At 47.7% G+C, this 24,363-nt stretch overlaps 1 protein-coding gene across 2 annotated transcripts in view; it reads right to left on the bottom strand.

The window, feature by feature from the left end:
* Positions 1–3,823: 3,823 nt before the first annotated feature.
* SLC9A3R1 (SLC9A3 regulator 1) overlaps positions 3,824–24,363 on the bottom strand; it is a 56,339-nt gene continuing 35,799 nt past the window's right edge. The window contains exons 3-6 of one of the 2 annotated variants that reach the window (XM_044453616.1): positions 17,668–17,821; positions 11,126–11,166; positions 6,785–6,922; positions 3,824–5,277 (exon numbers count right to left, since the gene is read on the bottom strand). In XM_044453616.1, the coding sequence (XP_044309551.1) occupies positions 5,110–5,277; positions 6,785–6,922; positions 11,126–11,166; positions 17,668–17,821 (501 nt within the window). In that variant the 3' untranslated portion in view covers positions 3,824–5,109. The remainder of the gene's footprint in view (positions 5,278–6,784; positions 6,923–11,125; positions 11,167–17,667; positions 17,822–24,363) is intronic. The other variant, XM_044453617.1, reaches the window with a different exon arrangement.

Here is a 24,363-nt window from a genome sequence, read left to right as displayed (position 1 = left end):
AGCTAATCACTCTGCGATTAGCATTTTCAACCATTCTTGCCCTTCAATCTACTCCACACAAGCAAAAGCAGCCAAGCTGAGTCACCTGCTCAGCCACTAAATTTACTAGGCCTGCTGGTTTCCGCTGCACTTTGAAGGCTGAGCCAGCACTGGTGTTATAATGCAAGGTTTTTCAAAAAGCATTCTCCTCTTTATGTCTGTTCCATCATCTCTTTCCAGAATGGAAAATGCAAGAAGTAGAGACAGGCGTACTCCCTTCTCTTTGAGTCATGCCCCTCTTAAACGAAGCATGGCTTCTGCTCTGGACCACAGGGCAGCATTCTGTGCTCCTGGGGATGCGGGGGCCCATGCGCAGCCCATTAAGCAGATTGCGTATTTGCATAATTAGGCCAAATCCCTAGAGCAACCAACAGTGGATTTTTCAGACTCCAAAACCTGTGGCTTCCTTGTCTGGCTTGGAGCAAGAAAGAAAAAAGCTGCAACCTCTGGATCCATTCCTTATACTTTCTTCCACTTACTAGGTGGGAAGAAACAGAATTAGCATGGCTAGAGTCACGAACGCTCTGGCACGTTAGACTATTGCAGTATGTTCTGTCTCTGAGGATTTACCCTGGAACTGCATTTAATCCCAAACTAGGCTACCGATTTAGGACTAGGCACTGGGAACACATCCCACCCATGCTAAGAAAACTCTGCATCTGGGAAAAATCCAGCACACCACAGCATACATTAAAAGTCCCACACAGCTTGGGAACAGCTTAACTGAGGAAACTTTTATTTCCACAGCAACTTGCCTGATCCCAAAGACCCTCCCTCAGAAGTTCTCCACTGGGCTTCCCTGCCGCTTGCAGGTGACAACAGCCAAGGACCTCTTTGGTTGCTTGTCAAGTGTCTTCTTCAGGAAGCCTCAACCCCCACCTGCATTGACTTACGGTTCCAGACTTCCACCCTCTCAGATAATTAGTATTTGTGCCATGGTTGACTTTAGTGCTGCCCTTTCCTGTTGGTGGTGGTTCTAGGACAGTTGTTCTTTTAGTTCTATGAGTGACTAGAAAGAGCTCCAAAACTTTTTCACTGAAAGTAGCACCGAAGCATTTCAGATAATTAATGGTGCCACTCTCGTTTATAGTTCTATGAATACCAACCTCCTAAATTGTTTTGAGATTAAATAAGAATCAGGACCAAGAAGCCTGATGGGCAACAAGCAGAGGCTGTGCAACTGGGCTGGAGCCCAAATTTTTCCTCTGAAGCCCTGCAAAGTCCCATAAAAGCCTTTAGCCCACCACCCTGCTGGCCATGGGTAGTGGTGGGAATAAAGGTGGGGGGGGGGCTGTTGCATCCCTGGATTAGCTGGCTGTTTGTTCACATGTGCTTCACCTTCTCCGCACCCCCAAACCTTTCTGCTTGCAAGCTTTTTCTTGAAATCAAATGCCCTCCTCTTTCCTGTCCCTATATCCCTTTTTGCATAACTGGTGTCCTTAGGATACAAGGCCTTTAAAGACGCACCCATAGAAACTTCAGAGCATGTATCAATTAGCATATCCCAAGGTCTGCATTTTTTCTCGTTGCCTTAGCCTGTTCTCTTTCCAGGACCTCCAGCACTGCCCTGGCACGAAAAGGAGGGTCCATAGCTGCATTAGTTGGAGACCCCCATCTCTATACAACAATTCACTTTCACAGGAAAGCATGAGATGGGCTTCTCTAGCCTCCTGTATTCCTGTTGCAATCCCATGCATATTCTCAGCTGGAGCAGCAGAGGGATGTAGGATGTGCTGGTACCTGTCACGTAGGAAAGTGCAACATCGGTAATGCATACCTTGGATACACTTTATACCTTGATCTGGACGTTAACAGGAGAACCACTCTGGGAAGATCTGCACAGCATAAGGGGCTGTTGTAATTCCTTTGGTCCTTTGTATACCTGAAACAGGTTAGGATGGAGGAAAGGGGGTGCGTCGGTAGGATGAAGAAACCTGGTTGGACACTTGCAGCTGTATTAGCAGTTTAAACTTACATATTGCCCTTGCAATCACATCTTTCCTCCAAACCACTTAAGCCATTTTGCATCAGGTACTCTCTTCCTGGTGCAACTCATTTTTAACTAGTTTTCCATGCTGTTGGCAACAGCAACAAGAATTGCATATTAGGTAAAACACCTGCAGCCCTTTCCATAGGAATGCATCACACCAAACTGGCCCTTCAGCAATGCTGCAGGATGATGGAGCTTGATACTTTTAACAACTCCTAATGTTTCCTGGGGAGTTAGTTAGCTGTGGAAACTTGAAACCGTAAGGCACAGAGAAATGCATCTAATGTATCTAATAAACTGATTCTAGTCCTTAAAAGCTTATGCCACAATAAATGTTGAGCAGAGGTGTGAGTGCATACAGAACGTGTTTACAGCCATAGGCACTGCGTTCTTATTGTGCAAACTGGAGGGGCTGTGTACCACACCACTAGCGTGTGAGCAGAATAGTCTGTGGAATGAACATCTGTGCCTAATATTTCAGATAAACTTGTGCTTTTGTCCCACAAACCCACCACCCCCCTACTCTGCTGCAGACACAATTTGTGGACCTCGGCTGAATGTGCTCTTACCATGGAGGGGCTTGGTTAGCAATATATCTTGCTGCTTTAAAAAACACGGAAAAGTTCTAAAGCAAAACTCTCTCAGTTGCAGCAATAAACACACCAGTGGATGCCCTTGTGCTACTGAACACAAATATGAGCAGGTGACAACTTTAGGATTTTAGCCAGGGAGAAGGGACTATACAGGCCGCTTCAGCCTGACCTGTCTCTACTCGAGTTGACTGAATACCCAACACCAAGTCATATTGGTTGCCAATCTTTCCAGCTGTCCTTAGCCTTTGGGGCCCAGTGCATAACATTTTCTACACACAGACTTCTCTTAGCAAAACTTTTTAAGAAATACGGAAAGAAAGCCCCATCACATTTGGCAGGAGCTGCAGGGCCCTGTACACACAGCAACCAAGAGGGTTGCCTGGGTTCTTCACAACAAAGAGCGAGCGAGAATGGATGAATGGCTGTAGACCCCTCTGCAGCAGAGATCTAAAGGCCAAAATGGCTTCAGCAAGCCAACTTGTTTTAAATAGAAGCAGGTCCCATCGTGCCTCTCTCCAGACAAACAACCCCCACCCCCACTGCCCCCCAACACGCCCGGTGAACATGTGGAGGAGGAAACACATTGTGGGGGGCGGAGAGTTTCCATCTGGACTCTGCCTCGCCTGGGCTGTTTCTCGCTGGGGACCCCCCTCCCTGCTCCAGCCAACAAATGAGCAATTATATGGCTAATGTGAAAGCAGAACTGCTTGTCCACTCTTTGCAGGGGGAAAAAGGTGTTTGATGAAAGGGGAAATTCACATCCCGTCCCCAGACGTTGCACATATCCCCTCCATGGTCTTCCCACAGCCCCTGCTGACATGCGTCCACAAAAAGGGTTAATCATCTAAAGATGCAGCCCTATGCAAGTTTAGACGGACAAAGGTCCTTCAGCTCTTAGCCCTCCTCAGCTACTGATGCTGGCTGGGGAACACTCGGTTGCAGGACATTTCTTCTATCTAAGCATGCATGTAAAGAAGTGCCCAAAGTTTTTCCTGGGGTGGAAAGCTGAATTACACTGTAACCTATTCTGCCTGCATTGGCTGGCTGCTGGCAGTCAGTGTGCAATCCCCATCATGACATGGAGCTCGGCCGTAAGGCCAGGCCGGATTGCCTGGTCACATGCTGAGCTGACCTCTCCAACAAGCTCTCTGGACTGTACGAAGATTTAAAACAGAAAATCAGCACACATGTACACACAAGGTCATGGTGGCTTTCCCCCATTCCTTTCCAGCTGACAAGATCTCTCTTGTATTTGACATTGCCAACAACAATCAAGGAAAACAAAGCAAAACAAAACAAAAAGAAACAGCATTCATGGGGGAGGAATAATTTCCACAATATACACAGATAGGAGAAAGACAGCTATAATTAGAAAACAATTCAGAAAATGGAACAGTTCATAGATAAACTGTTAATTAAGCACTGCTATTGAAAACCCTGATTGGCTCCCCGTCTCCATGAATAAATTGAGCTCAGGATATTATTCTCTGCTGCTTTCACGCACTCTGTTAGACCTGAAACCCACCCTCCCGCTCGAGATTCCTGGCCAAAAGAAGAAGAAGCCCCACAGGCTCAGCTCCCAAACCATTTCCTGGGGCTCCCTCTTCCCACCCACTGTCCAAAACTTTAAAGCACATGAGAGGCAATGGAAGACATTCAGTGAGCCTTGTCATCCCACAAGCAGCTGACTAACAACTGCAAACTAGAAAGTCTCTTTACCTTGCCCCAAAAAGGATGGAGTGTCATGGATAGACAACTCCAGTCCAAGGAAAATGGTTCCTTGTGGAAAAGACGTCCGCTCACAAGAGGATTTCGGCTGGTAGTCAAATTTGGATTAAGAACTCCACTCTAAACTAAAGCTACAGTCTTTAAATTACTAATTCTGGACTAGCTCAATCAGCACCCCAAGAGAATCTCTCCGGAGTGCGTTGGCCATGTTCACCCAGACTCACGGTTTTGGCATCAGGTATCCCAAGAGCCAGTGCCTTTAAGGAGTGGCCAAGCGCCAAACCATGCCTCTTGAAAGGTGTCAAGCCTGGAACCCCAAAACCTTGTCCTGAACATGTGTTTTCCACTAAAAATCTTACTGAATTTGAAACAGAGAGAAATAAGCATGCTTCTCCTCAGAAAAGGGACTTGGCCCCACCATGGACCCAATACCATCTTGCCTTTAGGCTCTCAGATTAACCAATCCCCTCACTCTCGCATGAAATCTATTTGAAGATGATGTATAAAAATGTCTGTTCATTCTTTTTTCTTTTTTAAATAGAAATCACTTTTCCCAGATTGTGTGTGAGTGATCATCATGCCATTTGTTTTCCTTCAGGCTAAACAGAAGAACACAAGAGCTTGTGTCCCCATCCCCCAGGTTAAGAGAGGGGAAGTGGTGGGAAAATGGAGGCTTAGGAGAAAGCCAAGGAAGATGATCCGGCAATTTTTCTGATTTTGCCTGTGCCTCTCCTCCCTGCGCGGTGGGCACGGGAGGCTCTAGAGGTTGCTGAACAGTTCGTTTTTCTTGCTCCAGTCCATCTGCGGCGCTCTTTTGTTGGTGCGCTTCTGGTGGGCACGTTCCTTGGCAACTGCCAGCGGGATGTCCAGGTCAAGGACAGGATCGGAGACAGAGCTGCGGTGCGCCTCCTTCTCTTGAGCGTTGAGCTGCAGGGGCAACAGGAGGACAAAGACAGGATAGAGCACTCCGCAGCCAGGAGCACTCGCCGTTGTGCCTCGGCCTTGCTCTGCGCAGCAGCCGAGGCCAAGAGGCAGGCTGTGGTTCACTGCTGCCCTTGCAGCAGCCACACACGGGGGCCTTCACAGGAGCCAGAGCCTGGTCTGCCTTCCTTCTTTCCTGGAAAGCTGAACGTCTGCAGCCCAAGACCAGGTGGACTCCACTCCCATCCCAGATTGTTCAGGCATCCTCAAGGAAGTCACATTTGCATTCTTATCTGCAGTTGTTTGAATGTATACATCCAAATAAGGTTTGCATGCCTGGAGACATTTATGTGGGAGCTGGGATCCTCCATCCCTCAATTCTGTTGGTGCTGCACCAGTTACCCTAGTGGACACAACTGGGAGAAACTACCCCTCCTCCCGAACTCTGTTTCCCATACCAGGTCAGCCCTCTTGCCCACAATGCGAGTGCAAACAAGAGAGATTTTATTCTGGAGCAACTGGCCATTCTGCTCTGCACACTGATGGATCAGAGGGCAACCTGGTAAGGCAATGAAAACTCATCTGGTTGGGTGTAGGGAATACGAGAATAGGGAGGCTATAAAGGGTGCCTAATTGCTCTTAACTAATTCTTGACTCCTTCGATGCTGTTCCTCCCCATGACAACAACAGAGGCACCCCGTCCCTCCCCAGATTAACTAGCAAATCCCAGAGGCACATAAGAAGCCAGTGAACCTGGAAGGTTCCCCTGTCAGTAAGGCAACAGGTCGCAATCAGGCCAGTGGAATACATCCCGATAAAAACATTTACAAGCATCCTAGGTATCGTTGTTTCAGTGGCCATGGGGGGTGGGGGAACCACTGGATCTCCCAGTTCCTGATTAAGATGCTGAAATTTACTGCAGATGGTCATGACCAAAGTTGTTTTAGGGTCAAAACTATGGCACATTGGTTGTGGTTTGTTTTAAAAAAATTAAAGGCATGCCCAAAGCTGCCAGTTTTACTTTAAAAGGAAAAATAGCCAGGAAGAGTTCCAGTTTGGTCCATGCTCCTTATCTGGATCAGACCCTGCACCAGGTTTCTACCAAAATGGTTGCCCCAGACTGCTACTGGTCCCTGAAGGTGATATTTGCTACCTCTGTTGGAAAACAGTAACGGGAATCAGGTGATTTTCCAGCAGGAAACTGGTGCAAGGCCCTGATCCAGGTGGGCCTCTGAATAGTTATTTTCACAAAAAGCGCTTTAATACTAACAACAAAGACAGCAAAAACAACTCAGTGTGTCGTCTGGACCACAGTCTTTCCTGCAAAGTTGCAGGAGAAGAAAGGGGGTGGGGGCAAATGGATGGCACGAGCATAATGGAAAATGGCTCCTTCTCTCAGACAATCTGCAGCCTACATTTGTCTAATTATACATTTTGCTGGTCTTCAGCAAAATCACCTCGCATCTCCAAGAAGCACTTAACAGTGTAAATGCTACGCATTTACCCCAACCACCTCTCCTGGCTCCTCTCTGTGCTCGGGCTGCTTCCATACCTCATTGTGAGCTTCATTTAAACTTGGGGAAGGAGATGCAGGCACAGGGCTAGAAGGAATTTCAGTTGCAGACTTCGGCTGATCATCTGTATAATTCTCCTAGGAAAAAGACAAGACAAAGTTGAAATTGAAAAAGAAATATGTTCCATATAAATGGCATACAGTCGCATTATTTCAGATCAAAGACAGTGGATCAAAGACATTATTTTCCTTTAAAAAAAATTCCACTCTAGATAGCACGCATTCCTCCTCCTACCTCTTTGGCAGGACTTAGAAACTATAATCGTCATCTGTGCTTTGCCATTCCTGAAAATGGTCCCTTTGCCACTGTGTTGCACTGGCTCTCGGCTAGGGCCAGTTCCCCAAACAATCAGGCCAGCCAAACATTCAGAAGTGCCAAGCGGGGTTGGGAGCATCAGAAAACCATCTGGAAAACCTGGAACAGGACAGGCATTCCCTTGCGGAGGAGCCTTCAAGGTGGGAAATGCTTACGCATCTGGCGGAGTGGCCTTTCTTCCTTTCCCTTCCAAAGAGAAAGGCAGCTGGCTCCCGGTCTCCAAGGAGGCGAGAGCAAGGCTGGGAACAAGCACCGTGCAGAAAGACGACGGCCGGCCCTGTGGAGCACAAGCACCTCGAGGAGGTGTAGCTGGGCCACGCGCAGCCCCGTTCCCAGAGCAGGGAGACGTATGATGGAGCCTGGCTTCGCCCCTCCCCACTTCCACTAAGAGTTGCCCTTCTCAAGGCAGCAGGGGGGCAGCTTTGAGGAAAGGAAATGCCAGCCATGCAGATGGTCACCAGGGTTGGGGAAAGGAGCCACGCCTTCTTGGGGTGCTCCTCTCCTCAGTCGCTTCAGATGAAAGAGTGGGGAGGAGGGAGGCGGGGCAGTGCTCCTTTACTCCAGTCTGCCTCTTCCTCAGAGAGACACCCGCAAATAAGCGCATGAGAAAGCCCACTTCTAAGCGCATAATCTGCTGACAGCCCAGAGGCTGATAAGCCTGCTCTGGGCATCCTCCATCCTCTTCATCCCTGAGAAGGATTAAATACCGGCTGTGCTCCCTCTCCCCTTCTCCTCTCCGTGGGGGTGGGGAAAAAGCCAGGGCAAAACCCTGCTGTCCTCTCTCACATGAGCGATGCTGCAACTCAAGGCTTCTGCAGGAGGATGGCCATTATCTGAGTCCAGGTGTGATGGCCTGGGACACACGGGCTAGGTAGGTGCTGGTTTTGTGCCACTGCTTGTTTTCGCGCTGGACTCACTCCCTGAGGTTGGGTCAAAGAGAGGCAGGCAGGCAACTACTGGAGCCTGTTTCTCCCTGTTTACAAAAAGGTGCCATCCAGCAGTTTAGCAGGGCAGGGCAGGGCAGGGCAGGGCAAAGGAACTACCCCTCAGGTTGACACAGAATTTGCTCCAATCTTTGATTTAAAATGAAATTAAGGGGGATGGTGTTTAACACACACACACACACACACACACACACACACACACACACACACACTGCTATGAGAGGGGAAAAGGGGAAAGCAGAAACCCACTTTAAAATAAATGTTAAGCAGCTTGCTATCCTACACAAACTACCATGAAGTCACCCAAGTAGTTTCATCAGACAACAGCATAGGAAGTAACAAAGGAGGAAAGAACAAGACTCTCTGTGTATGATGCTTTGCCAGGGCAATGAGGAATGGCTGCCCAACAAGCTTCACCAATCAGATAACTTGTACATAAGCAGGGCGTCTCTCTCTTATCAGTATTTGGAATCAGGAATTATGGCTGGAAGGGAGTTATTTGAAAAAGGAAGCTGCTCTGCCAGCTATGAATGACCTATATAATATGACATGTTAAAAAGGGCCACAGATGAGCAACCTGCCCTACCATGCGCATATGAGAGAGAGAGAGAGAGCGCACGCATGCGTGCAAGTGAGCGCATTACACACATCCGATAGGAATCTACAAGCGCATCTCTTGAATGAGCACAGTTCTTTGGAAATACCCATGGATGGACAGCCTTTTGCCTTCAAAAAAAGAAAATGACAGTGCCACTGCGAGTGCACAGATCTCTCGGATTACAGCTGAAAGCCAGAACTAAAACCTGACAGCAGTAGTAGCTAGCACATAAACAAGTTGCAGACCTTACTGCTTGAGAGACAGCTGCATGCCCATTACTGACCAAGTCATGGGCTGGCTTGTAAGGAACCGACAGTCAAAACGATGCAGGTAGCCCCTGTGTCTGAAATCCAATGAGCAAAGTCTTTTTCTGATGCTTAAATGACATTTACATACACCAGTGCCAGAAAAGCAGATCCATTTTCCTCGCTATGCCAACCAACAACAAGATGGCAAGAGAAAAATTAGGATAACTACAAAGGAAGGCAGCTTGGTACAAAGCACCTCTAAGTGATCAAATAAAAATTAAAGAGGCAGGAAGAGCTAGGAGTTAAAAGCAGAGAAGCAGGACAGAGTTGTGCCTTAGGGAGGCTGGGAAGATCCCCATGCCATGTTTCTGCCCTCAGGTTCCTGAAAGCTCCCTTCCACCAAGTGGGAGAAATGCTAGTTTGTGTTCCGGCACAGCAGCTGGGTTCACACAATCACAGGGCAAGGAAGCTACCATGGCCTATTTCCCCCTCCCGTGTGTGCACTAGGTGCACATTGCCTGGAGTGCTTATCATCTTCACAGCAGGCTGCTTGCTGAATCATCTGAATCTGGTTGGTACATGACACAGAGTGACTTCCAAAACCCCCAGAAGTCTACAAGGCATTGCTGGCTTCAGACGACCCAGAAAGCCACATGTTGCAAAGCTAATAAGCTCAACCACATGGTGCATGTGCAGGGATGCAGAAATGAGTCATTCTGGCTTCTTTTCTGAATGACTGTGCAAACCCAGCCCAGATCCAACCTTAAAAGATGATCACCACCTCCCCACACAGGCCCCTATGCTCTGAAACTTCCACTTCCTTTTTAAAATTAACTACAATATAGCATCCAAGCTAAATTCTGAGTTGTGGCCAATCTTGTTGCCACTAACCACAGTTAAGATTAATCACAGGCTGTCCAGGTTTGGGCATCGCAGAAAGCTGCAGGTCATCAAAACCTAAAGGAATGCTTCCAAACCTGTCACGGCACTAGTGGAGGAAGAGAAAAGAGGTGTAGGGTTACTCTCAGGCAACCTAATCAGCCCAATTTCAGCAAGATGCTCTATTCAAAATTGGAATCAGGAATCTTTGCATCACCTGGGAGAGAGGATGCAGGACAGTGTTACATGCTGGGAAGTAAGTTTTTATGGACAGGGAAGAAGCACCATCCTACATACTGAAAACCAAATCCCCTTGCGCTGCTATTACATTTGCTGTCTTCATAGTTAAAAACACATCTTTACTCCCATTTGTAGGAAAATGTGCAAAACTACTCCTGATTCTGAAAAATGATGCTCCATTCATTCCAAGAGAGGTCAGATTCATGGCTTTGTGATGTAATAAGAGTCTCACTGGTTTCTAAACTGGCTTGCTGATGACTGTTCCAATCAGCCACAAGAGAAGAGGAGGATGCGTGGTATATATTTATCTATTCCGTTTAGCTTTAGTCTGGGAACATGTTCATTCTGCCCCTCAATGTATATTAAAGCCCCTGCCCCATGCCCTCCTTTTGAGGGTCTAATGAGGCTTCCTTTCCGCTCTGTGTTTAATTAGGTTTTGTTTTTTCAAAGCAGACTGGAAGTAACATGGCCTTTTGAAACAGCAGCCCTGACTGCGAGAAAGATTCCACCCACAGGGTGAAGAATGGGCCATTCTGTTCTGTGACAAGAGGCAGGCCCTCCACTGAGTGACATGCCTTTGAGGGCTTTAGCCTCCTTGCCTCTGCCAAGGGATCAGCTCTGCTCTGCGGCACAAAACCAAGCACCAGGAGGAAAGGGCTCCAAGACCCGCAGGGCGTCTCTCCCTCCCTCTCCCTAGCTTGGGAGATACAGCACTTCTGCTGTGGCAGGCCGCCAAGAGCTGGCCGAAGCATTACACACGGTGGACATGGGCAGCATTTTGATACAGGGGAACAACACAAAAGCTACTGAAGCTACAGGAAGGAGATCTCGCCTGATGCAGCTCTCGTGCCGCTTTTTCCTGCGTGCTTTGCAAGGCTGCAGGCAAGTACAGCTACCTGGCAGACAGCGGCCCCAGAGGGCAGAGCAGCCGCCCAGGAATCTGGCTTTGCTCTAAGCAGGGGAGTAGGCTTGGTAGCAAATCTGTAATGTTAGAAAGTGGCCCTGGCTGAGCCTAGAAGGCCCTTCAAGGAGTTTTGTACTCGACAGAAGCTTTACCTTCTCCATATCGCCATTGGCAACTGGTTCTGGCAAGGGACCTGCATGGAAAAAACAACCAAAAACATGCAGTTAGTGAAATTCTTCTAACAGGATCTCTATCACCCTTTGCTGCTGCGCACACCCCTTGCTTAACCGCCAACAGCCTGAAGCAAGGAGGACTGCTTCCTCCTGTGACCTCCCAGGTTTTGCCACAACAACCCACCCCAAAAGGGGCCCCCTTTCAGCTACACATCCAGCCACCTCTGCATGAGTGGGTGTGACCCTCACCCCCGCAGTATCAGTCATGGAGCAGTTTCACCCCACCCAATGAGGTGGGAAGGCCCACAGAATTACGCCTGCCCAGTGCATTATTAGCAACCATTTTAATTCTTCATTTCACTGAGAAGTGCAGGGTGGCAAACGTGATCACGCCCTTTCCCCCATCATCTCCTTGTAACAACTCTATGAGGAAGGTCAGGCTGAGAGTGGGAGGGAGATCCAAGGCCACCAGTGAGTTTCAGGGAGAGCTGAACCCGGATTGCCTGAGTCCTTGCCCAGTGTCCTAGCCAGCACACCAGTGCTCTAACCAGCTCTCAGTGGTTTTCAAGCATGGACTGCAGCCGGATGGACTAGCACCACAGGAAACGTGCCCTCCCGTGGCTTCAGGCAGGTGAAGGAGGCCCATGGACTCAGCCAAAAGGGCAGTGACTGCTCCACAACTCCCTTGCCTCCATTTTCAGCAGCCCTGATCACTTTGCTTCTCCCCAGCCTAGCCCTGATAGGAGGTTACGTTGGAGGGAGAGGGGCTGTATCTGGGTAAGGGCTTGAGAAGTGCTGCACCTTCAAAGTCCCACATACAGCCCTTGGCACAGAATGGATGAGTCCAGAAAGCCAGTGCGAGCAGAGGCTGAGAGCTGCTGCCAACTAGTCATTATAAAACCAAACTACTGCTGATGCAGTTAGGACGCGGCAAGCAGTAGTTGTAGGTCACCTATTTTGTCTTTTGGCTCAGCAAATGTGAGTCTCCAAACAAGAACCTGTTGACCTTTCACTCTTTGCACCCAGAACATTTTCTGCCTCTCCAGATGTTTTGGCCTACAGCGCCCATCAGCCTGCCTGCACTGTCAGTGATGAGGGCTTATGGGAGTTGTAGGCCAATGCATTTGGAGGGCCACAATTTGCTCACCCCTGCTTTTGATACTTTTACAAATGCTAAATCAGATTTCTGAAAGGTGACTCTGGGTGCAGGGGGAGGGTTCAGATTAGTGATTTCTGTACTCTGTTTCAGTTTCAATGCTCATGGGAAATACACACTACTCAGAACTGAAAAAAGACCTTGGAGTGACTGTGGGCAACAGACTAAATATGAATCAACAACGCGATGCAGCTGCAAAAAGGGTAAATGATATTTTGGGATGCATTAACAGAAGTATTACTTCCAAATCACGAGAAGTAGTAGTTCCCCTATACTCCTCATTAGTCAGGCTTCATCTGGAATACTATGTCCAGTTCTGGGTACCAAGATTTAAGAAAGATGCAGGTAAATTAGAAAGGGTCCAGCAGAGGGCAACAAAAATGATCCAGGGCTTGGAAACACGGAGAGAACTGGGCATGCTCAGCTTTGAGGAGAGAAGACAGAGGGGACATGCTATCCCTCTATAAGTAGCTCAAAGGCTGTCACAAAGAGGAAGGTCAAGATCTCTTCTTGCTGATGCCAGAGTGTAGGGCACGGAATAATCGGGTCAAGTTGTGACAACCCAGATTCAGGCTGGACATCAGGAAAAGCTTTCTCACTGTCAGAGCAATACAACAATGGAATCAGCTGCCTAGCTAGGTGGTGGGCTCTCCCACACTAGAGACATTCAAAAAGCAACTGGACAGCCGTCTGGGTGGGATGGTTTAACTTGCTGTCCTGCAACGGCAGAGGGTTGGACTCGATGGTCTTCACGGCCCCTTCCAACTCTACTGTTCTATGATTCTATGAACTTGGTACCTTCCAGATGTGTCTGACATCATCTCTCATGCAGGCTCCAAGTTACAGGAGTGGCAGTCCATCGCTTCTAGAGAGTGCCAAATTAGAGAAATCTACACTACTCTCTTGGAAATTTGAGAGGACTCCTTTGGTTATCGTCATCACTTTACCTCTTGAGGAGCCCTTTGCAAACAAATGTACATGCTGAAGGTCTGAGGAACTATAGCCCCAACATCAGGCTATTTTGGTGGGAAATGTGAAGGGTTAACTGGATCAATTGAGAGCTTATGTGATTGTAACCCACACAGAGAGCTTTGGCTAGGGGGCAATATAGACATGCAATTAATAAATAGATAATTCCAAAGAAATCCCTCTTGCTTCCTTGTTTTCCCTCATTCTGCCACACCCACACATCACCACAGGGGATCTCACAGCCGATGATGGTATGTTTGTGCACATGTGTCCTAACAGATGCCCAGATGGGGACGAGCCACAGAGAGCACTTAACCATGGGACTTCCAAATGCTGACAGACGTCAGCTCTGTTATCCAGCCAAATGTGAAAGAGTTGTGCCTCAGAGGTCAGGACTGGGCCCCGTGAAGTATCCAACAGGCCGATTCTAGTCCTGGGGCCAGAGCAGGGTTTTATAAACATTCAAACTGGATTGGCAATCTTCCCTTGGCCTGAGCAAATGCTCAGAAAGGCATTTATCTTCCTGTGTTAGGTATTTTGTTAGCTGGTGTTATAGAACATGTGACAGATACACAAAATTGTTGGCTTTTTACACGTTTTTAATGCATGCAGTAATACAGGTGTTGATAAGGGACTAGCACATGCCACATCCTGTCTGATGTGGAGATAAAACTACACATTCCTGCTCAGTCCTAGATAGCTGTAAAAACCAGGAGTCCTGGCATCACTGTCGCAAAAGCAAACCGACGCGTCAAGGGCTGGCCTTCAGGGAGTCTCGCAAGCAGCTTAAAAATCAAGCCGGTAACTCCCACCAGCCCTCAGCAGCACAGCCTATGTGCAGGCATGCTGGCAGCTGCAGGGCAACCACATCCGGAGGGGAACATGCTCCCCTGTCCCTGCACAAGAGGCTGCCGCAGGAGGTTGAACGTGAAGACATGCATTCATTTTACCACATTGTTCCTGTTAAAGAGCCTCTGGTTCCAGAGCTGGGAAAACATCCCCCACCTTCTCTCCAAACATGTTGGAAATTGCATGCACAAGAGGACCATCGGATTCCATGTGGAGCTGTCCAGATGTTAAAGCTTCCTTCAGAGGCCCTTCCCTTGTCATTAAGAGGTTAAATAGCTGGCAGCTAGAGAGGAGGACTTTGCAGTTGGGGCACCCCATTTCTGGAACACGCCATCACCCCAGGAGGCTTGGTCCCAAATCTCCTTTCTTTCCAGTACCAAGCAAAGGCCTTCTCATGTACAGAAGCCCTTTAATTTATTGCAATTCCATACTGCAATGCCATAGCTGACTGTGGCCATAATTTCGGTTTTATTTAGGTCATTTTAAGTGTCTTTTAGAACTGTTGTAGGACACAGTTTAATAGAAGCACTTTAAATCTTTTAGCAAAGCAAGCCATTCTACTCATGCTAACCCAGCTTCTCAAGCAAGGCACTCTCCAGATGTTTTGGATAATAGCTTCCATCATCCTTAATCATCAGCCATGCTGGCTGATGTCAGAAGCATCTGGAGGGCTCCACATTGACACTAGCATTTAGTCCAATTACTATGGTGTGGTTTGCAGAATACTTTTACAGGAAAATACTATATGAATGAAGAAATCCTGTGCACGTTTACTCAGAAAATGGTCTTACAACTGCCAGTGCTCTTCAGCTATCCATGCTGGCTGGGGAATGCTGGGAATTGCGGGACTTCTGCCTAAGCATGCACAGAATTGCACCCCTAAAAGAATCTCCTCACCTGCCTTTTCATGCTTCAGCCTGCTTAAAAGTAGCATGGCAGACAGATTTTTCTACGTTGCTGAGCCTGTTCTATCCAGACACTGAATTAAGTTGGCAGTAATGGTGCATTCAGTCCCTAACCTCTTTCCCACAGTCTCTTGCAAACTGCAGCACACAAGGTTGTACACGTGCAAATGCAAGGGCGGTTGTGAGCTTGCTATGAAACAAAACAATCCACACATGAGCATCAGTATGGCTGCCACACTGAAATGCAGCATGCAGGCAGGATGTGCAAGGCATCTTAACACACGCTCGGCCCCTCCTGCTCACACAGGCTGGGCGGCTAGGGAAGCACAGACAGAACAAAACCCCTCGGCAAATACGAGCGGCTTGGCACGAGCACAGCGCTGTGCCCCTGTAAGCCAGGCTTTATAGACAGGGAGCCCGCCTTGTTGTGAGGATAAGAGAGGGGGGAGGCGGCCCATGGAAGCTGTCCCGGGCGCCTCACGTCAGGAAAAAAGGTGGGGCAGAAACAAAATAAATAACTGCAGGCCAACTTTAGCTTTAAGGAAGAGCTGCATCCTGCTTTCAAACAAATTGGCCTTTTTAGCCCACTGTTGCTGTTTGCTGCTGACATGTATTGACTGCATTCATTTGTTTAACATTATAATGTTTATTGTTCTATAGTAATATGCACTTTATTTTCATTTGCTTGATTGATTTTGCAACTGTTGCCAAAGCCATCTTGTGGTCTGTGGCAACAGGTGCCATGTGAAGCCCCGGGTGCCGGTGTTGCAACTGGCCCCACAAAGCTCCAAAGTTGACTCAGAACAAGAATGATAAAAAGCACCTTCAAGACCACCTTACTCTGGCAGAAATCTGTCGGGGGCTGCACAAGCCAGAGCGAGCACAGAGCAGGGCCAGACCCTGCCGCCCCGGGGTGCTCAAGCTCTGCCCACTGTACCCTTCCCCACACCACACATGTACAGGGGGCCTTGGAATCCTTTGCAAGCCAAGAACCCATCGAATCCTCACCTCAGGGTGCTCAGAATTGTCCTCTTGCCCAGGTGAGAGGGGGCCATCCTTATTTCCCAGGACATCTGATGCTCAGAGGCCGAACAATAGAGGCAGTGGGTGCCTGGAGCGCAGGAGCATCCAGGTGATACTTCATCATCAAGCTCAGAGAGAGCATCTGCCAAAGCTGAGCTTTGGCAGGTGCCTCACAGCCTCTCTCTTCACATCAGAGGATGCCTACTTGGAGTGGTGTGGGCTGCCAATGACAAGCAAGCTGCCCACCCCTGGTTTCGAGTTACTGGCACCTCAACACTGGCCATGATATAAAATTAATCTAATCTAATTAATACAGCAACTAATACAAATGACTCCATAAAATCAAATCAGGAAAATGGGTCTCACGTTTGAAAAATATCTGTCATGTTCTGAGGTATTATTCAAAGAAAATGTCTACATCTCAAAAGCTAGGTAAAACGTATGGAAATACTTCAGGATGATGGTAGGCCTATTTGCCTAGAGTTAGTGGGAATGTGCTCAGATCAAGAAAGATCAAGTGAACACAACTCAGAGTGGCAGCAACATTCTGGTATATGATGGAATGGGAGGATGCAACTGAAAAATTATCTAATATTAGTTCTTTGCTTTAATGTTTGCTATTTTGTCTTAAGGAATTGTCTTCACTGTTACTGTATACTGAGTGGCAAATAAACTATACTGTTTTTCATCAAACTACAGCTTTAAAATTCTGGTTTCAAGAAAATTCTATTTAGAGACTAGATAATTCTATACCAGGCAGGAAGTTGGTGCCCAAGCTTTTTGGCCATGAGGATACACATGACGCTGGTTGCAGGGCTGCCTGCACACCTATGTGGACGTCGCAGCGGCCCCGATACGCTTCTGTCTTTTCCTCACTATCGCAAGGCTCTCTGCAGTGCAGGCCTCGCTTGATGGACTGCATTTAAAGCCTTGGGAGATCCCACACAGCTCGTGAGCTGCGGATTGTGCACCCTTGTTCTAAACCCCTGGAAATGCCAGCAAGGAAACTGAGACGGGGAGGGATTTCTTTGGCACTCCCGGAACTGGCTCTGGATTGGCTGTTCCAGGGTTTTTAGAGGCCAGCATTACTTGACTGAAATGCTGCTAATGTTCCACTGCATTTTGGTATCTCTAAATACAGACCTCAGAACTGGCCATTATTTTACAAAATAATGTAAGCTGCTTAGGAAGGCAGTTTTAGGCGGCCTATAAAGATGTGTATAACTAACTAACTAACTAAAATTAATCACTGGGTACAGACTTGTCAGGTACTGCCCAAAAGGAGCCAAAAGCCTTTGTGATCCTTTCAATCAAATCTCGGCAAAGGCTTGGACTTTTTTAAGGGTTCTGTTTGAAGACTCACGAAAAGCTCTGTGGGTGCTTGCAAACAAAAGTTGGCAAGCGAGTGGACGTTTTTCAGTGACCAGCTCCACACTGGGGATTCTGGAACCAATAGATCGAATGGAGCCTAGGAAGGGCACTTGCCTAGGTCTCGTTGTGCTTGATTCATACAGGAGAGCTCAAGCTATGACCACATCCCAATGCAAACAGAAAGATGTTCTTTGCTCAGCCCACCCAATCCCCAGGACTGCTCCTATGACAAACGGATGCGTCCTCACCTTTCAGGTGGGCTTCGGAAGGGATGACTTTGCATTTCTTGAAGAAGTCGTCCGTGAGGCTATCTACCACCAGCAGCTTGGTGTCGTCTCCACCAGACCGTATGGCCGAAACAACGTCCGAGTGCTGCTTGCCTTCCATGCACACCCCATTCACCTGCCAGGAGATCAAAGTATTGTGAGCACACCCAAAGATACAGTTCTTCAGGTCAGTATCAATGCAGGACATTCTCACAGATCAGCCTTCACTGAACTGGCCTCCTCCAAATGCAGATTGCAGTGCTCGTAGTCACTGGGCCAGCAGAGAATAATGGGAGTTGTAGTCCAGCCAGGTTGGGAAAGGGGGTCCCATGACATTTGTTGCACTACTACTGCATCGCCGGATGATACTGCAAAGTCCGCAGCACTTTCTTAACAAAAGCAGAAGGCATCCCTTGGGCCAATGTCACAGGGTGATCACAACTACCATTCCACGTTATCTTGAAGTTCCCAAGGTTACAGCCCTGGCCATTTTATCCTCTCTATTCTCTGGCAGAATATGTCTGGAGCACCCTTCCTTAACCTGGTCCTCTCCAGCTTGCCTGGCTGCACTATAGCTCCCATCATCCCTAACTAGTACCAAGGGATCCAGGGGTTGCAGTACTGCGCAACTGGAGAGCGCAGGCCAGGGAAAGCTGCTCTCAAGCTTTGTGCACTTCCCATTTCTAGCCCTCCATGTCGACACTGCACAAATTCCTGGAGCGAAGCGTCATCAAGGGATACTGGTCCAGAGAGCTCTAGGCTAACAGGGGCTACCAGTCCTGATGGCCACCTCCGGCATCCGAGGCGGTATGCCCACAGACTCAAGTTGCTGGGGAACTTGACAGACGGGTGCTGTTGCCCCCCTGTCTTGCGTGTGGCAGCTGTGTGAACAGAATCCTGTCTTAGAGGGATCCCTGATCTGGGCCAGTAGGGCCTTTCTTACGTCCTTATGTTCTAAGTGGATGGATCTTCACAGCGGCTTTAAATTCTCCTGCTGCTTCAGGGGCCCCTTTCCACGAAAGCTGGTCTGCCGAAAAAAGAAAACCCCTACACAACATTCTGCGAAGCATGTTCTGAGCACACGTGCTCTCCTGTGCATGTTAAAGGCTGTTCGGACAAGGGTCGTCCGATACCGAGGAGGCGGCAGAGCAGCAAGGGTGGATGGAAGAGTTGACCATTCAAGTTTACATAGTGAAGCTGCAAAAATTGCTCCTTGACCTTCAGCATTTGCACTGTCTACCCCTCAAGCAGCAAGAGTCACCCTGAGGGTGGGGGCAGAAGCTTTTCAGAAAGGGAGGGGCAGTTTCAGTTGGGATTCAGCTCTTTGCATGGACAGATGCTTCTGGTAATGAAAGAACTGTGCTTCTAAGGTTTCATTTTGAGGGAGAGGGAGAGGGAGAGGAGGGAAGTGACCTGCTCATGGCAAGCATCTTCAAAGGGGAAGATCTCCTTAGAGGTGAGCAAGACTCCTTTTGGGGAAGCTTGTTCTCAGCTACCATTTCTAGCACTGAAAGCGTCAGAGGTTTCCAAGTGATTGCAACACTATGCTTTAATTTACATGGACATGTATTTTACATTCATGTAAATTAAGCACCTGTTTGAAGGATCTTTTGGCCCTGAACCCTGGAAAATGGAGTACCTCCAAAAGCTGAGAGTCAAAGACAACAACAAGAAGTAATTGTCATTTTACTAAAGATGACTTTTAAAAGCATTTAAAGCCACACTCTGGGGGATATAGAATCATATGTCTCAGAAATTACAACCATACATTAACAGTGAAAAGGCTGGCGATAGCAAGCCAACACTGAGGCCAGGGGCACTTGAATGCGGAAAAAGTGCCTGTGTGCATGGAAAGGAGGAGTGATGGAGGCGCAGCAGCTTAAAGGGGAGAATTTCAACCCCAGCAGATGTGTGTGTGTCTCCTGACTGTGAACAGGTGAGAGTGGCTGCGGAGAAGGAAGTTACTTTGAGGAAAACCAGACTGTTGTGAGCGATCTGAGAGGGTTCTAGAGAACCGAAAATTAATTTTGGAAGAAGACAGAAATGCATAGAGGAACAACAGGGTTGGACTATCATGGAATGGGGAGGAAGGAGAATTGGTGTATGAGCCATTTAAAAGAAAAACAAAAGATAATGGAAGGATTTGGCCTCTCCTTATCAGCTGACTTGTTTAGTGATGGGAAGCTCTGTTGAGCTCCTTTGGAAGAGAAGCTGAGACAGAGAGACAGGAAAAGAGAGGCTGCCCTACTAAGCAGAAGCGGGGCTGGGAGGCTCCACATGGATGGAAGGGATTTATTGTCTCCATTTGGTTGATTTTGGTCATTTTTTTAAACCTGCTCTTCAGGATCAAGTAACCAAAAATAAAACAAGTTCTGAGATTAATTGTAGATTGGTGTTCGGGGCATAAAACAAAGAAAACAATAGGATGGGAGTTGATGGGGGGCAGTATTTGTATATCTTTGGCCATCAAGATGTGTAAATTGCTTCTTATCTTAAACGTGACAGAAGAGTCCTGTAAGCATACCTAGTTACACAATATGCACTTTCCTAGGGTCTCTCTGCCTGAAGAGATGTTGAATTCTTTACTTTTTCCTCCTATTGGGCTTAAACAAGGAGGTTGGAAAATCTTTCATGGTGGAGGGTTGTAGTCCTGAGGCAAGTTCTGAAATCTGCAAGTCTTAACATGGAAGAATTGAGGGAGTTGGAGCACAGTGCCTGGCTGGTCCTCAGCTCCACTTGGGATGTGCAAAACCTCAACACTGCAAGGGCCCTCTTTTTCTTGGAAAGCTTTCTGTTTGTGCAGGGGCTTTGGTTGGTTATTTGAGGTAAGGTATGGTTATGATTTGCATGCTTATATGGAGTTTTAGGTTAGATGTTTTCTTATGCTATGTATTAGTTAAGTTTCGTATTAGATTCAGGTAGTTGCACTATACATTAAGGTTGTTATTATAATTGTTGTAGCAATGCAGTACATTAAATTGTTTCATCACTGCATTTTATGTGCAACACTTTGGAATAAAATGCTTCCACTATTATCATCAGCTTTTCTCCAAGACCACAAAACTCTAGTCCTTTTTCACCCAGAACTGAAGAATTGGGGGAGCTTCCCAAGAGCAGGGTTTCTCAAAACAGTCTGAGAATACAAGATCTGCCATCAAGGACACCCAATCGATTGCTTTGTGGTGTGGTTCCAGGACTGCCCTGTGCATCCCAGGAGATTGTTCTGCATGGAGACCAGCGCCTTGGGTGACAAATCCTTCAAGCTCATGCCATCAAATCCGAAAATTCCTGAACTGTCTCCAGGATCGAACAAAGTATTACTGGAGCATCGTGGAGTTTTCCTGGAGCACCTGAAGTCACGCTACTGATCAGGAACTTGAAGCCACTAACACTTTGGGCCTGGCAAAATATCAGCACTGCTCTGTACTAACTTGCCGCTGTTCACCCCGCTTCTCTCCACCCAGAGTTTCAAGGAAGGAAATGTGGCCACAAGGGTCTGCCGCGGATTAGTTTTTATCATTCAAAACCAGCACGCTTGAGGTTACCATGCTTCTCAGAAAATGCCTTAAGAACATTTCACAAGGAGCACAAAGTCAGCAAGGCAAGAGAACCTGGCTGTTATCTTCAGAAGCCAGCCTCTGGCCAGGACCACAAGTGGTGCAGGAGGCAAGGTGGCTGGACTACCCCGGTGGGGGCAAGGAGCCCTGCCACTGGATGGAGCACGATGAGCTGTGGATGGGGCGGGCGGGCTAGAAATCCAACAAACACATTCCGCCTGGGCCAGAAGGGGGTAGCTCCAATTCTGATCCTGTTAACTCTTACTTGTATCAGCAACACCTCACACGTTTGTTGTGAGCATTTGCCAAATGCCTGCAAGCATGGCTACAACAAAGGAAGTTAAGGGAGAACACAAAGGCAGCTCCAGTTTAAAGAGAAGACAGTTCTCTCTGGAGGGGAAGTTTGGATGCTTTGCTGGGATGTCAATTTCTGCCACACGTTTCATTAACCGCAACCAGGGCAACCAACATTTCGTTACTGGCGTCCCCAGAAACCGAGCCGCTTTGTTTCCAGAATCACAAGCAGAGCCGCATGCTATAGTTAGCAACTTGCTTGTCCAGTAAGTTGACATTGCCATTTTTGGACACTTTTTGTCTAGCTATGCATAGGACTGTGCCCTCAATTGATCTGCTTTCCATGCACTAGTTCTGTAGGCTATAGGAGAGGCAGTTTAGACGGTCAAAGTAATGCCTAAACAAGGGACAACAAGCTCTCGTTTGGGACTCAAGGCAAAGGCAGCCATGTTGGTCATAAGATAAATGCCAACATCATTTTAGTGTCACACCTTTATTAAGCTAGCTCAAAGGTCACAAAACAGTGCAGGCTTCAAGCAAGATACAACAAAAAAACTGTGTGGAGTGGGGAAAATAGGATTTTAAATGCTGACAATGTTGAAGTCATGTGATGCCTACATCATGGTCCAAGTCTTCAGACAAGATGGGAGGGTGGCGCCACAGACGTTCATATCAGGCTCTGTTAGGTACAGAGGCAGCTTCAGGTTTCACCTGGATCCAGCCCAAGGGCTGGAAACAAGAGAGACACAAGCAATGCTTCTGGGGACTGGCACAGTGGAACAGCACCGTCCTCATGCGTGTGAAGTGGTGGGATCAACCTTGACATCTCCAGCTGAAGGACCCGGGAAAGGTCACTGGTGAGCTTTTGAAATCTGGGCTAGACCAACCACCAGCCTAACTGTGAGGCAGCTTCATGCACTTCTGGAAACATGGGAGTCATTCCCCGCTCTGTACACACCTGAGAATTTGCACACTTTGTGGTGCTGAGCCCTTATGACAGAACAGCAAAGGCACTAGGGAGGAAAGGGAAAGACAGACAGCTGAGAGAAATGCCCTGGCTCAGGGATGAAGTTGCTTCGCTACTAAGGTGAGCAAGAAGGGCCCTTTGGGAGGCATCCTTGACGGCAGAGGTCAGGTGCAAGGGCTTCCTCCTGCACTGCTCCCAAATGCTGGAATGCCCTCCATTAGAGTCACGGATGGCCCTTGCTCTCTTCATGTTCAGGAATGGTGTCAAGCAACAGCTTTTGACTTTTAAAGCTGTTGTCACTGTTCGACTATTTTTGTAATTAATCCTGGTTTTAGTTCCTGAACTTCTTGTAAATAACCTTCATTTCAAAAAGATTTATTTCTTTCAAGAAATACAGGAAAAAGATGGACAGGTATCGGCAGCAGAGATCTGAAAGAAGATGAGATGGGCATGCTTAAGTTATGCTATAAATACGTCTCCTGGCCTCCTTAGTCAATGCACACGCTGAGGCTCACCAGGTAGTCTCACTGTCAGTTTGTACACAACATCACATGCCTGGTGCAGGCCTGTAATCTAGCTGTGTGCATCTCCGACCACACACACCTGGCAGCTTTGCTTGTGCAATCCTGTGTTAATCGCTTCAGGAAAATCTGGTTTTAATGAGGTTTGCTGGCTTCTTTGCTAATCCCTGAACAGCTCCAGCATGAAAGATCCGGATGTAATTGGTGCCAGGGCAACTAATACATTGCCTTCCTCCAGTTCAGCGGTTCACTAGCCTTTGAGTTCGGTGACCCAGTAATGGAGTTCTGTGTGCATCCTATTTCCACAATTAGACTCATATGGAGCTCCTCAGCACGTTGGATTATGTGGGAATTTTTCGTTGGGTCCTTAAAATTTTTCCTCCAGTCTTTAGAACATCTTCCCTACTGCAGCCTACCTAGCACCAAATTTGCTACCTTTTTGGCACCAGGTTAAGACAGCCCTCTTTGTGGAGCCTTTCAAGATCTCTCCGATTATGCAAGGACTTGACGAGTTTATCCAGGTGCCTTTTTCCTTTCTTCCTGGCCATTATCTTTTAATTGTATTTCAATGTACTTTAATTAATTTTAAAATGTTGTATTTACTGTACTTTATTGTTTTTATACGCTGTTGTGAACTGCCCAGAGAGCTTCAGCTATGGGTGGCATAGAAACAACAACAGCCATGTTTGACCAGGGCCCCTCCAGTGCTAATCTTCAGCTGGATGCTACTGTGGTTTTCCAGTCGTGAGTTATAACTGTGCCATGACTTGGCGCTACAGGAACTTCCGCCGTTAGGCTCACATGCGGCAAAATATGAGAACAAAGAAAGTACAGCAAATCCAAATGTATATTCCCACCCTGTTGTCACCTTCGTCCCTCAACTTTCTACACTCCTGTTGACTCCCTATGCCTTATTTCACTCATCAGGGAAGGGGCCTGCGATCTTTGAAGGTACTTTTAACATGTTACAGGAGCTGAAGCCCTATCTGCACCTCCACAACTCCAAAACGCCAAGCAAGCAACATGAATGTGGAGCTGAGTTCCTAGCCTTCTGGCAAAGGCCTAGCGCGAGCCTTTGCTGCCAAGAGAGGAGCTGCCAGCCAGCCTCGCCCATGCCAAAATCATCCATTCATATCAATCCAGCACATGATCATTTGAACACACAGGGCTGGAGTACCCTTCCTACCAGCATGCCAAGGTTAAAGGGTTAAGGGGATCTGAGCGGAGTTACACCCATGCAGAGTAGATCAGACAGCCAGTCTAGGTGGTTGCAACAACCCAGCAGCAGCTCCAATGGACTCCAAAATCAGGAAATGAAGACTGGACTTTTCAAACCTAA

The sequence above is a fragment of the Varanus komodoensis genome, unplaced genomic scaffold (genome assembly GCF_004798865.1).
Source record: "Varanus komodoensis strain SLA01 unplaced genomic scaffold, ASM479886v1 scaffold7_1, whole genome shotgun sequence".
Lineage (NCBI taxonomy): Eukaryota > Metazoa > Chordata > Lepidosauria > Squamata > Varanidae > Varanus > Varanus komodoensis.
Note: the sequence above shows the minus strand (reverse complement) of the source record. Positions and strands in the feature narration are given on the sequence as shown.